General features: G+C 49.6%; 1 protein-coding gene across 1 annotated transcript in view; it reads right to left on the reverse strand.

Annotated features, from left to right (window-relative positions):
• The window catches only part of KCNJ3 (potassium inwardly rectifying channel subfamily J member 3), a 32778-nt gene that overhangs the window by 15279 nt on the left and 2685 nt on the right, over positions 1 to 14814 (reverse strand). The window contains exon 2 of the mRNA XM_064717915.1: positions 11641 to 11857. Coding sequence (XP_064573985.1) covers positions 11641 to 11857 — 217 coding nt within the window. The remainder of the gene's footprint in view (positions 1 to 11640; positions 11858 to 14814) is intronic.

Here is a 14814-nt window from a genome sequence, read left to right on the forward strand (position 1 = left end):
GAGCATCCCAAAGTCATCGCTGCCACCAATCCCAGAACATGGCATGGATTGGGAATGAACCCTAAATCCTATTCCATCCACCCCTGGACACCTCCCCCTGTCCCAGGCTGCTCCAACCCGGCCTTGGACACTTCCAAGGCAGCCCCAGCTGCTCTGGGAATGTGCGCCAGGGCCTCCCCGCCCTCCCAGGCAGGAATTCCTTCCCAATATCCCAGCTAAATCCCCCCCAATCCTTCAGCTAAAAGCCATTCCCTCTTGTTCTTGTCAGCAGTGGCTCCTTGAATCATTATCCCTCCTGACAAAGCCTGAGCAGAACGAATCCTTGTAGGCAATAAATGGAATAAATGCATAACAACAGCAGGAATTCCAGCAGGAGGGGCAGGGCAGAGGCTCAGAGCAGATCCAGGAGCTGGGAAAGCACAGGGGGATTCCAGCCCAGGCTGCACCCACACAGGTGAGGGCTGACCCAGCTCTGCTCCACAGCCAATAAATCTCCAGATAAATCGACTCCATGGAGCATTTCCCTGTCTGGGGGCCCAATTGTTTGTTTCTTTGTTGTTTTCTTTTTTTTTATCCTGCCAGTGCTGAATGCAGGGGCAGCCACAGCTTCCCTGGGCACCCTGTGCCAGGGCCTGCTCACCCTCCCAGGCAGGAATTCCCAGTTCCCAATGTCCCATCCATCCCTCCCTCTGGCACTGGGAGCCATTCCCTGGCTCCTGTCCCTCCATCCCTTGTCCCCAGCCCCTCTCAGCTCTCCTGGAGCCCCTTCGGGCCCTGGAATGTGGGAGCCCAGGGCTGGGGCAGCTCTGCAGTGGGGTCTCACCTGAGCACAGGGGCAGAATCCCCCCTTTCCTGCAGGTCCCAGACTCCAGAGGCACCTGGACACCCTGATCCAGTGCCCTGCTCCTGGAGCCCCATCCCAGATTGGGTGTGAAATCCAGATTTGGGGTCCATCCCCAGCACTGCCAGCACTGAGCCTGCTCTGCTGGGAGCTCTGGCATTTGCTCAGGAGCTGCAGAGAATCACTAAGGCTGGAAAACAAGGACAAGGAGCCTGTAATAAATATTGCAATTAGAGGGGGGAGCTGTTTGTTCCCAGCATCCCCAGAGCCTCTCCCGGTGCTGGAATGGCACAGACAGCTCCAAACCTTGGCAGCCCTGTCCCTGAGGTCACTAATGGGCTTGGTGTGGGCTCCCAGATTCACCCAGGGCCCTGCTCATGATGATCTCCCCTGGCTGTCCCCGAGGGCAGCTCAGTGCTCAATGAAAAGGGGCAGCTGTGAGGGTGCTCACAGGGGTCCCAGGATGAGGGGAGAGATGAGGATCTGACTCCATGTTTCACAAGGCTGATTGATTATTTTATGATCTATATTACATTAAACTGTACTAAAAGAATAGAAGGAAGGATTTCATCAGAAGGCTGGCAAAGAATAGAATAAGAAAAAATGATAACAAAAGCTTGTGTGTTGGACAGAGAGTTGGAGCCAGCTGACTGTGATTGGCCATTAATTAGAAACAGCCACATGAGCCCAATCCCAGATGCACCTGTTGCATCCCACAGCAGCAGATAACCATTGTTTGCATTTTGTTCCTGAGGCCTTTCAGCTTCTCAGGAGAAAAAACCCTAAGGAAAGGATTTTCCATAAAAGATGTCTGTGACAAGCAGGCTCTGTCTCCATCCCCAGGAAGGATCAGCCAGGAGTGGGCAGGGCTGCAGCCCCTCACTCCTTCCTCCTGCTCCCCAAACCCCATAAACCCCCACAAAAACCCCAAAACCCCCCAAAGCCAGCCCAGAGCACAGGGAAGGGAGGCAGGAGCAGCCCCCAGCCCTCCAGGCTCTCTCCAGCCCGAGCACAGCTCTCCCCTCCATGAATTCCCAATCCCTCCTGACGTTTTTGATGACTCTCCTGGAATGTCCCAGCGTTTTACCCACGCCAGGCCTCTCCCCCTTCTCCTGCCAAGCACTTTTATCATCACTGAGCTCACAGCAGCCTCGGTGCAGCCTGGATTGTGTAACACAGCAGGAGCTAAACCAGCGCCTTCCTCCTCAGCCTCACCTCCAAATCACCCCAAGAACCAACAGCAGCCACGAAGCAAGGCCTGAACTACAACTGGTTTATGTAACACGTAAACTGGGAGTGCCCAGCTGGACAAACCTGGCTGCAAAGGGTCAGACTGGGAAAACAACGGGCTCTGCTCCCAGGGAACAGGGGCAGGAGCAGAGGGAGCGGCCTCAGGCCGGCCCAGGGGGGATTTTGGGGCAATTCCTTCAGGAAAAGGTGCTCAGGTGGAGCCCCCATCCCTGCAGGGATTTTCCTGTGTCCCTCACCCCACAGCACATCCCATTTCCCAGAGAATTCCAGGGGTTCCAAACCTGGAATTCCAGGAGAGCTCAGGGGTTTGTGCCTTTCCAAAAGGAGACATTGAGCATGGCTGCTCAGGGATTGCATCCACTACTCTGGGAAGGCCAGTTCAGCTGGAATCATGGAATTCCAGAGGGGTTTAGGCTGGAAAAGCCTCTCAGAGCATCGAGTCCAACCATCCCCAGCACTGCCCAGTGTCCCCAGTGCCACACCCAGGGATGGGGGCTCTGCCAGGCCTGGACAGCCCTACCCATGATAAACGTTCCCAAATATCCAACCCAAACCTCCCCTGGGGCAGCCTAAGGCCATTCCCAAGCCAGGATCCCTCAGGAGAGCGAGCCTGTGAGGAAGCAGCTGGGAGGGAGCTGGAATATTTAATATTTAACACCTCCCCATTGTGCAGAGCTGGAAATGAAGAATAACAAACAGCAGAGTATCCAGGCCAAGGAACGGGTATCCATGGAAAAGGCAGCTGGGCATTCCTGGAGCAGCACACCTGCCCGAGGCACGGACCTGCTGCAGGTTATTGAGACAATAAATAAATAAACAACACTGAGGAGGGATCCGGGGGCTGCTGACAAAAACCTCGGGCAGCAGCATCCATAACTCACTGAGGGCAAATATCCAGGGAAAGCTGGGCTGCCAGAGCATCCAGGAGGGAAATAAGGAGTGGGAAGGAGCTGCTACAGAGAAAAAATGGCTCGGATTGCAATGCAGTGAGGGATTCAAGGACAGGGACACGAGGGAATGGCTTCAAATGGAAGGACTGAGGTTGGTTTAGGTGGGATATTGGGAAGGAATTCCTGGCTGGGAGCTGGGGAGGGGCTGGGCTGGGATTCCCAGAGCTGCCCCTGGATCCCTGGCAGTGCCCAAGGCCAGGCTGGATCACCTGGGATGGTGGGAGCTGTCCCTGCCCATGGAATGGGATGGGATTTGAGTCCTTCCATCCCAAACCATTCCAGGATCCTGTGAATCAGCACCACTCGAGCAGGGAGGGTTTTATCTGCCCATCAATTTCTGCAGGAGGAGCAGTCGGGGGCTGTACTTAGCCAGCAGCATCCCCAGGACACATTCCAGCCCTCTGCCTTCCCCTTTCCCACCCCACCATTCCCAATTTCCCCTCCAGCTGCAGCAGGAGCTGGAATATTCCCCTTTCCCTGCTCTACCCCCTGGCAGCAGGTGCAGAGCCACAGCAGAGATGGGGTTTTGGTGCTCCCAAAATCACCGTTCCAGCAATCCCTGGAAAACGGGGCTCAAAATCCTCATTCCTGCTCAGTCTCCCCCAGCAATCCCTGGAAAAATGGGGCTCAAAATCCTCATTCCTGCTCAGTCTCCCCCAGCAATCCCTGGAAAACGGGGCTCCACGGGGCTCCTGCTGCTCCAGAGGCCGTGGGAGCAGCAGCTCAGCACAGGGAGCTGCTCAAGCAGAAGGAATCCGGCCTGATCAGGCGTGAGCAGGGAATTTTGGCAGAGATCTCAGCGATTTCTGCTCAGTGCCTGCTCGCTGGGATCAGCTATGGGAGAGGGAAAAGTGGAAAGGGGAAAAAAGGGAGAGGGGGAAAAAGGCAAGGGAAAAAAGGGAAGGGAGGAAGAGAAGGGAAGGGGAAAGGGAGAAAAGGGAAAAAGGCAAAAGGGAAAAAGGCAAAAGGGAAGGGAAAGGAAAAAGGGGAAGGGAAAGGAAAAAGGGGAAGGGGAAAGGTAAGGGGAAGAGGGAAAAAGGGGAAAAGGGGGTAAAGGGGAAAAAGGGGGAAAAAGGAAAAGGGGAAAAAGGGGAAAAAGGGGAAAAGGGGAAAAGGGAAAGGGGAAAAGGGGAAAAGGGGAAAAAGGGGGAAAAAGGGGAAAAAAAAAAGGGGGAAAAGGGGGAAAAAGGGGGAAAAGGGGAAAAAGGGGGAAAAAGGGGAAAAGGGGGAAAGGGGGAAAAGGGGGAAAAGGGGAGGGAAAAGGGGGAAAAGGGGGAAAAGGGGGAAAAAGGGGAAAAGGGGGAAAAGGGGAAAAGAAAGGGAAAAGGAAAAGGGGGAAAAGGGGGAAGGGGAAAGGAAAGGGGAAAGAAAAGGGAAAAAAGGGAAAATGAAAGAAAAAAATGGGAAAGGGAAAGGAAAGGGGAAGGGGAAAAGGGAAAAGAAAAGGGAATAAGGGAAAAGGGAAGCTCCTGCCCAGCTCCAGGTGAAAATCACTCCCAGTTCTCTGCCCTGGGGCTCCAAAGAGATCTCAGGGAGAAGAGGAGGGGGCAGGAAGGCCTGATGCAGGGAAATGGGGGATGTGGGGAATTGCTGCCTCAGGCAGGAGGAGGGAGCGTTATCCAAGATAAAAGTTATGTAAGGGATGGATCCCAGAATCCCAGGCTGCTCCAGCTTGGGACAGACCCCAAACCCCATCCCAGTCCAGCCCTGCCATGGCAGGGACACCTCCCTCTGTCCCAGGGCTCCAGCCTGGCCCGGGACACCTCCAGGGTGTCTTTTGATTTTTTAGGATTTTCTAAGCCTTCTGGTGTTTATATTTTTATAAGGAACTTTCTCACACACTTTCTGTAAGCAACATTGTTTTGCATTCTTTTATGGAGGAGGAGAAATTTAATGAACTGTTGGTTTGCCCAGTGTCATTGGAGAGGTGGCACTGTCACCCTCCAATCCACGGGCACTTTTGGAAATCTATAAAGGTTGGAGTCAGAAATTAAAAAGTTCCTTTTACCTTGAAAAGAGCAGTATGTCCATGGCGTGTTATTTCGTGTCCTATACTGACATCAGGGATTTGTTGTTCCACACTCTCCTCTCCCAGACACTTCCCTGCATTTCCCAGCACATTCCAGCTTTTCCCCAGCTTCAAAAATCCCTTTTTCCCCTTTCCCAGCCCGGCAGCTCCAGAAGGAAGCTGGAACTGAAGGTCCCAACCCCAGGAAATCCCAGCTCTGCCAGGGCCAAACGTGTTTGTCCACACGACCAAAGAATATTGGATTTTCCACTGACAGATTTCCTATAACGGCAGCACAGGGAAAGGATCTGCGGGATGTTCGGCCCTGAGAGTTTTAAAGGAATATTTTACCATGCTCAGGCTGTGCTTAAAAGTGTTTAAAATAAAATAAAATGCAATTTCAAAGCTACTGCCAATATGTGAAGTGCTGAGTCCTCTTTTCCTGTCGCCCTCTCATCCAACACATTAAAAAATCCAAAATCTGAATGGAAAAGATTAAAAAACCCCCACAAATAAATTGACCTTTAAAGGTCCCTTCCAACCCAAACCATTCCACAATTCCCGTATTTTATGTTCCACCTTTAAAGCTGCTGAATTTGTATTGATGTTTCTCACTGGTCCTCAGAACAGACATACAAAAACAATCCCATTTTAACTGCAATTATCAGAATCCTGGTAATTTTCAGATCTGTCCCAGCTCTTTGTTCCCTCAAGGTTCTGGGTTCTGAGCTCACCCCCATAGATCTCAGAGAACCCTTCCTGTGGCTCCAGAATTTCAGCTTTTTTTCATGTTTTTAAAAGCAAAACCAGAGGAAAAGGCCTTTGATGCCATCCCTGTTTCTTTAATTAAAAAGCCTGGCAGGCTCTGGAGTTCTTTAATCAGCAAATCACGGGAAGAGGTTTCCAAAATAAATTTAATGAGTTTGGAAAACGGATGCACAAACCATTCCTGCAGGGTTTTGTCTGCCTCAGATTCCCATTAATGACTCATTTTTTTCAGGAATTTTAGCAGCTTATCAATAAATTGCAGGATAACACAAAATAATAAAGGGTTACATAATCCCAAACACACCCAGAGGCAAATCCCAGCAGGACAATCCAGGATGAAAGTGAAATTCTGCACAGGAACAGCACCAGGAAGCTCTGCTGACAAAGGAGCTTCCAATTCTGCATCCCAGCAATGGGAAAGGAGGACAAAAGGTTTGGGAAATAAACCCTTGGAATGTTCTTCCCAGTTCCAGGTTATCCTAATAATGGGGGAGGGGAAGAGATATCCAAATATCCAAAATGTAGGGGGGGAAGAGAAATCCAAAAAACCCCAGAATGATCAGCACTGACCCTCAGGAATCGCCACCAGCTCCATTGGAGCATCTCCACTGGGAAAGGCTCCAAAAACTGGGAACAATCCAGTGCCAGACTGGGGCTGCTCCGCTCCTGGGGGCTGGGAGGACTCAGAGCACTCCCCAGGCAGGAATTTCAGCTCATGGAACCATGGAATGGTTTGGGTTGGAAGGGACCTCAAATCCCATCCCCAACACCTTCCACCATCCCAGTGCTCCAGCCTGGCCCTGGGCACTGCCAGGGATCCAGGGGTCCCTTCTCCCTTTCCTGTGGGTGATCCCAGAGAGTTCCTCTTCCCTTTTTCCTTTTCCTCTTTCTCCTTTCCTTTCCTTTTCCTTTCCTTCTCTCCTTCCTTCCTGAATTTCCTTTCCATTTCCTTTCCTTTCCGAATTTCCTTTCCTGAAATTTCCTTGAAATTTCCTTCCTTTCCTGAAATTCCTTTCCTTTCCTTTCCTGAAATTTCCTTTCTTCCTTTCCTGAATTCCTTTCCTGAAATTTCCTTTCCTTTCCTGAAATTTCCTTTCCTTTCCTGAAATTTCCTTTCCTGAAATTTCCTTTCCTTTCCTTTCCTGAAATTTCCTTTCCTGAAATTTCCTTTCCTTTCCTGAAATTTCCTTTCCTTTCCTGAAATTTCCTTTCCTGAAATTTCCTTTCCTTTCCTGAAATTTCCTTTCCTTTCCTTTCCTTTCCTGAAATTTCCTGAAATTTCCTTTCCTTTCCTTTCCTGAAATTTCCTTTCCTGAAATTTCCTTTCCTGAAATTTCCTTTCCTTTCCTGAATTTCCTTTCCTGAATTTCCTTTCCTTTCCTGAATTTCCTTTCCTGAATTTCCTTTCCTTTCCTTTCCTGAAATTTCCTTTCCTTTCCTGAAATTTCCTTTCCTGAAATTTCCTTTCCTGAAATTTCCTTTCCTTTCCTGAAATTTCCTTTCCTTTCCTGAAATTTCCTTTCCTGAAATTTCCTGAAATTTCCTGAAATTTCCTGAAATTTCCTGAAATTTCCTTTCCTGAAATTTCCTTTCCTTTCCTTTCCTGAAATTTCCTTTCCTTTCCTGAAATTTCCTTTCCTTTCCTGAAATTTCCTTTCCTTTCCTTTCCTGAAATTTCCTTTCCTTTCCTTTCCTGAAATTTCCTTTCCTTTCCTGAAATTTCCTTTCCTTTCCTGAAATTTCCTTTCCTGAAATTTCCTTTCCTTTCCTGAAATTTCCTTTCCTGAAATTTCCTTTCCTTTCCTGAAATTTCCTGAAATTTCCTTTCCTTTCCTGAAATTTCCTTTCCTTTCCTGAAATTTCCTGAAATTTCCTTTCCTGAAATTTCCTGAAATTTCCTTTCCTGAAATTTCCTTTCCTGAAATTTCCTGAAATTTCCTTTCCTGAAATTTCCTGAAATTTCCTTTCCTGAAATTTCCTTTCCTGAAATTTCCTTTCCTGAAATTTCCTGAAATTTCCTTTCCTGAAATTTCCTTTCCTGAAATTTCCTTTCCTGAAATTTCCTTTCCTTTCCTTTCCTGAAATTTCCTTTCCTTAAATTTCCTTTCCTTTCCTTTCCTGAAATTTCCTTTCCTTGAAATTTCCTTGAAATTTCCTTTCCTTGAAATTTCCTTTCCTTTCCTTGAATTTCCTTTCCTTTCCTTGAAATTTCCTTTCCTTTCCTGAAATTTCCTTTCCTTTCCCCTTCCCCTTTTTTCTTTCCTTTTCCCTTTTTTCCTTTTCCCTGGATCCCACAGCTGCTCTGGGAATTCCAGCCCAGCCCTCCCCACCTTCCCAGCCAGGAATTCCTTCCCAACATCCATCTAAATATTCCTTTTTTTTTTAGTTAAAACCATCCCAAGGAATCACCTCCACCATCCTGGGCTGGGACCTGTCCTGTGACTCCTAAAAATTCCCAGAGGAGACCCTTGCCTAAAGCCGGGAGGAATTCCAGGGAGGGTCAGGAGCTCCCAGGGAATTCAGGAAGGATCAGAAATGCCAGGAAGGATCAGGACGGCCTTCCAGGCCTTCATCCCAACTCCAGGGTGACATTCCCAGTACCACACTCATCCTCTCCAAACCCCCTGAATGAATCCCATTTTTCCACGGGAAATGCATCCCATTATTCCCAATATTTAATGCCCATTTATATCCAGGGATGTTGGCAGTGTTTGCTGATGGATCACTGCACGTTCCCCCAGGAAAACCTCTGCTTTTCCAGAGCTTTGGATGGCAGGGGAAATGCAGCATTTGCTGGGAAAAGCCTGGAACCGAGAGGAGAATCTGGAATTCCTGCAGGGTTTGAACCCACAGAGGTGTCCCCTCTTCCCTAAAATCCTCAGCATCCCTGGATGAGCTCTCCCTTCCCTCAAATCCAGCCCTGCCCTCTCCTCCTCCTCCCTTTGCTCCCACTGGAACATTTTCCCAGCCCTTTCACTCCCTCCTGTGTTATCCAGATCCAGCACATTTTGCTCTGTTTTGCCCAATTTTCAGCTCAGCTCCCAAAAGTAGGTCACAACATTTGGAACCTTATCCCAGTTAGGCTTTAAAGACCCAGAAATTCCCTTTTTCCCTTTTTTTTTTTTTTGCCCATTCCCTGTATAATTTCCAGGTTAATAATATTTCCCAAAACAAAGCCAGGGTTTTAAATTCCAAGAGTTATTTACAAAAGAGCTTTTCTTCCCTCGTTTTGTTTGGAATTAATTTTTTGAGGAATAAAAACAAGAAACCTGCAAGGTCAGGCCTGCAAGTTTTCCATGAGCTTTTCCAGGGAATTTTTATGGCAATATCACAAAATATTTAGGGAAATGTCAGGGAGTTTATAGGGAAATATCAGGGAAGTATCCAGGAGTTCTGGGGAAATATCAGGGAGCCTTTATGAAAATATCAGGGTTTTTTTTTTTTTTTTAGGGAATATCAAGGAGTTTTTAAGGAAACACCAGGAGGTTTTTAAAGAAGCATCAGGAAAATTTTAGGGAAATATCAGGGAGTTTTTAGGGAAGTATCAGGGGGGTTTATGGAAATATCAGGAATTTTTTAGAGGAATACCAGGATATTTTTAGGGAAATATCAGGGAGATTTTTAGGGAAATATCAGGAAGTTTTTTAGGGAAACATCAGAGAGGTTTTTAGGGAAATATCAGGAGATTTTTAGGGAAATATCAGGGAGTCTTTATGACAATACCAAGGAGTTTTTAGAGGAATATCAAGGAGATTTTAAGGAACTATCAAGGGATTGGTAGGTAAAGATCAGGGGGTTTTAGGGAAGTATCTGTGGGGTTTTATGGAAATATCTGGGAGTTTTTAGAGGAATATCAAGCATTTTTTAGAAGAATATCAATATCAATAGGAGTTTTCAGGAAAGTATCAGAGGGGTTTTAGGGAAACATCAGGGAGTTTTTAGAGGAATATCAAGGAGTTTTTAGGGAAGTATCTGGGGGGTTTTATGGAAATATCAGGGAGTTTTTAGAGGAATATCAAGAATTTTTTAGAGGAATATCAAGGAGTTTTTAGGGAAGTATCTGGGGGGTTTTATGGAAATATCAGGGAGTTTTTAGAGGAATATCAAGAATTTTTTAGAGGAATATCAAGGAGTTTTCAGGAAAGCACACAGAGGGTTCACCTCCCTCTCTCTGGGCTGTGCTCTCCTGCCTGGGGAAGCAGGGTGGGAGCACTGGGACCCCCCAACACGGCCCAAAACAGATCAAAGGTACCCTGACCATTCCCTGTGCTGGGCAGGAGCCCCACATCCCAGCCAGGAGCTCCACATTCCCAACCCCATATCCTGGGAACATCCATCCCCTTGGATAGAGCCCCAAAATCATCCCCCTGGAGAGAACAACAAAATCCATTCCCCTTGGAGAGAGACACCAAATCCATCCCCTTGGAGAACACCAAAATCCATCTCCTTGGAGAGAGCCCCAGCACCGAAATGCAACCCCCCTGAGAGAGCCTCAAAATTCATCTCCTTGGAAAGAGCTCCAGTGCCAAAAGCCATCCCCTGGAGAGAGCACAAAAATCCATCCCTTGGAGAGACCTCAGCACCAAAATCCATCCTCCTGAAAAGAGCTCCAGTGCCCAAATCCATCTCCTTGGAGCATCCCAAAATTCATCCCTTGCAGAGACCTCAGCACCAAAATCCATCCCCCAAAGAGAACCCCAGTGCTAAAATCCATCCCCCAAAGAGAGCACAAAAATCCATCCCCTGGAGAGAGCCCCAGTCCCAAAATCCATCCCCCTGGACAGAGCAGCAGTGCCAAATCCATCCCCTGGAGAACACTAAAATCCATCCCCTTGGAAAACACCAAAATCCATTCTCCTGAAGAGAGTCCCAGGGCCAAAATCCATTCCCTTGGAGAGAGGCCCAGCACCAAAATCCACCCTCTTGGAGAGAGCACCAAAATCCATCCCCCTGGACAGAGCAGCAGTGCCAAATCCATCCCCTGGAGAACACTAAAATCCATCCCCTTGGATAGAGCACCAAAATCCATCTCCTTGGAGAGAGCACCAAAATCCATCCCCTTGGAGAGAGCACCAAAATCCATCCCCTGGAGAACACCAAAATCCATCCCCTTGGACAGAGCACCAAAATCCATCCCCTTGGATAGAACACCAAAATCCATCCCTGGAGAGAGCACCAAAATCCATCCCCTTGGATAGAACACCAAAATCCATCCCCTTGGATAGAGCACCAAAATCCATCCCCTTGGATAGAGCACCAAAATTCATCTCCCTGGAGAGAGCACCAGTGCCAAAATCCATCCTCCTGGAAAAAGACCCAAAATCCATCCCCTTGGAAAACACCAAAATCCATTCTCCTGAAGAGAGTCCCAGGGCCAAAATCCATTCCCTTGGAGAGAGGCCCAGCACTAAAATCCATCCCCTTGGAGAGAGCACCAAAATCCATCTCCTTGCAGAGAGCACCAGTGCCAAAATCCATCCCCTTGTAGAACACCAAAATCCATCCCCTTGGAGAGAGCCTCAAAATCTATCCCCCTGGAGAGAGCACCAAAATCCATCCCCTTGGAGAGAGCACCAAAATCCATCTCCTTGGAGGGAGCCCCAGTCCCAAAATCCATCCCCTGGAGAGAACCCCAGCACCAAAATCTATCCCCTTGGAGAGAACACCAAAATCCATGCCCTGAAGAGAGCCCCAACACCAAAACCCCTCTGCAGCAAGCCCCAGCTCCAGCTGCCCCCCAGCTCCCCAGCCTTGCCCAGAGCCACGGGAGCCCCGAGCTGTGCAGCTCCAGCAGGGAACTCCACCAGGCCGGCCCCACTCACCCGTGGTCTCCACGATGCCCTCGAGGATGACGACGATCTCGAACTGCTCCGTGTGCATGCTGCGCTGGGACAGGTCGTAGAAGGGGCTCTTGGAGTCGATGACGTGGCAGATGGTCAGGGGGGACACCAGGAAGAGCTGGTCAGCCCCCGTGCTGAAGCCCACGTCCAGCTCCAGCTGGTCCAGGGGCAGGAATTCTCCCTCCGGGGTCTGCCGGGACTGCGGGGCACAAGGAGGGGACATTGGAGCTCCTGGGCCCTGGGAGCGCCCTTGGAGCTTGGAGCAGCCTGGGACAGCAGAATCCCTGCCCAAGGGAGGGGGCTGAGAGCCCTTCCTGCCTGAATATTCCAGGATTCTGGGATTTCACCAGGTGGAACTGGGAGTCTGGGGACACGGCCAAGCCAGGGAAACAGGGTGAGCTTCATGGGGAGGGAAGGAAATCATGGAATCCCAGAAAGTTTGGGTTGGAAAAGCCTTCCAAGATCGATTCCCAACCATTCCCAGCACTCAGGTCCTCAAGTGCCACATCCCAGGCTCTGCAATCCCTGCAGGAATGGGGCTCCATCCCAGGTTCCACAATCCCTGCAGGAATGGGGCTCCATCCCAGGTTCTGCAATCCCTGCAGGAATGGGGCTCCATCCCAGGTTCTGCAATCCCTGCAGGAATGGGGCTCCATCCCAGGCCCTGCAATCCCTGCAGGAATGGGGCTCCATCCCAGGCTCTGCAATCCCTGCAGGAATGGGGCTCCATCCCAGGTTCTGCAATCCCTGCAGGAATGGGGCTCCATCCCAGGCTCCACAATCCCTGCAGGAATGGGGCTCCATCCCAGGCCCTGCAATCCCTGCAGGAATGGGGCTCCATCCCAGGTTCCACAATCCCTGCAGGAATGGGGCTCCATCCCAGGCTCTGCAATCCCTGCAGGAATGGGGCTCCATCCCAGGCCCTGCAATCCCTGCAGGAATGGGGCTCCATCCCAGGCTCTGCAATCCCTGCAGGAATGGGGCTCCATCCCAGGTTCCACAATCCCTGCAGGAATGGGGCTCCATCCCAGGTTCCACAATCCCTGCAGGAATGGGGCTCCATCCCAGGCTCTGCAATCCCTGCAGGAATGGGGCTCCATCCCAGGTTCCACAATCCCTGCAGGAATGGGGCTCCATCCCAGGCTCTGCAATCCCTGCAGGAATGGGGCTCCATCCCAGGTTCCACAATCCCTGCAGGAATGGGGCTCCATCCCAGGCTCTGCAATCCTCCCAGGAATGGGGCTCCCTTTTATTTTCCCTCCTTCCTTTTCTCTTTGTTCCTTCTTTCATTTTCCCTTTCTCCCCTTCTTCTCTTTTTCTTTTATTCCTTTGTTTTGGTTTTTTTTACCCTTTTCCCCTTTTATTTTCCCTTTCCTTCAATTTTCCTTTTTTCTTTGATTTTTCCTTTTATTTTCCTTTTTCCCCTTTTAAATTTTATTTTTCCTCTTATTTTCCTTTGCCCTGCTTTTTTCATTTTACTTTTCCCTTTTATTTTGCTCTTCCCCCATTTTTTCCTTCTAATTATCCCTTTTTCTCCCTTTTTTCCCTTCCCTTTTTTTTCCCCAGGTGGCCTGGCCTGGCACTGCTTTCCTTCCAAGCACAAACCTTTCTTTTCCCATAATTCAGATCCAGGCAATTCTTTTGGAGCCACACAAAGTTTGAAGCTCCATCTTTTACAATTCCTCCTCTGGGACTTCCAGAGCCAAAAAAAATGAGTAATTTTCAAATGCTGCACTGGAAATTACTCATTTTTGATCTTTTATAGCTTGAAATATATGAAATTATTTAAATATATTGATATAGTATGCAAATACATATTTACACATTATTAAATACTTTAAAACAAACTGTATAAATTATATATTGGTAAATATAAATATTTATAATTGCATATTATATAAACCTATGGTATTATGTTTTAATGCTATTTTATATATTTATCCTTATAAATAATATTTATAAATAATATTTATAATATTTATAAATTATATTCCATCATTTTAAAGGTATTAAAGGGTTATTTTGGGAAATTTTTAGGAATTCTTTCCCTCTTTAAGGCACAGACTCCCTCAGGGTTTAGGGGACCCCAACACTGGGCCAGTCCTGATCCTGAAATCCTGTGGGAAATGGGGATTTGGGACAAAAAGAAACAGGGATTTAGGAGAACAGGACACAGGGATTTGGGAGAACGGGACAACCTCAGGAGCCTCCCATGGGCTGAGCTCTGTCCCTGGGGCTGTGGGGGAACAGGGAGGAAAACTGGGGAGATTCCCAAGGGGATTGTCCTGGGAATGGGGACCTGCCCTGCCCAGCACAGCACCCACATCCCGAGGGAAGGGCACCTGCAGGACACCCCCAGTCCCTGCAGGACACCCCAAATCCCTGCAGGACACCCTTCCAATGGAATCAGCAGCCCCATTCCCTGCAGGACACCCCCAATCCCACCAGGACAGGGCACCCCCATTCCCTACCCGATATCCTAAATCCCTGCAGGACACCTCCAATCCCACCAGGACACCCTCAATCCTTGCAGGATATCCTAAATCCCTGCAGGACTCCCCCATTCCCTGCAGGATATCTAAAATCCCTGCAGGACACCCCATCCCAAGGACAGGACACTCATCCCAAGGGCACTCCAATTGCCAGGACAGGACACCCCGTTCCCTGCAGGACACCCATCCCAAGGACAGCACACCCCGTTCCCTGCCCACACCCCCCTGCAGGTATCCCCATTCCCGGGGGGTCCCTGTGGGAAGCTCTGTGTGCATCAAAAGCCCCCCGAGCCGGCTCCTTCTTCCCACCTGCTCCATCCCCATCCCCGATTCCACATTCCCCATCCCCATTCCCGATCCCCTCTGGATCCGTGGCCGCCGGGTGAGCCCCAGAGCAGTGCCGGCCCTCCCCAACCCTCCGGGGCAGGGATGCTCCAGGGACAGGGATGCTCCGGGGGCAGGGATGCTCCGGGGACAGGGATGCTCCAGGGACAGGGATGCTCCAGGGACAGGGATGCTCCAGGGCTGGGGATGCTCCAGGGACAGGGATGCTCCAGGGACGGGGATGCTCCAGGGCCGGGGATGCTCCGGGGCTGGGGATGCTCCGGGGCCGGGGATGCTCCAGGGACGGGGATGCTCCGGGGCCGGGGATGCTCCGGGGCCG

Source organism: Zonotrichia leucophrys, chromosome 7, assembly GCF_028769735.1.
Source record: "Zonotrichia leucophrys gambelii isolate GWCS_2022_RI chromosome 7, RI_Zleu_2.0, whole genome shotgun sequence".
In the NCBI taxonomy this organism is placed as follows: Eukaryota; Metazoa; Chordata; class Aves; order Passeriformes; family Passerellidae; genus Zonotrichia; species Zonotrichia leucophrys.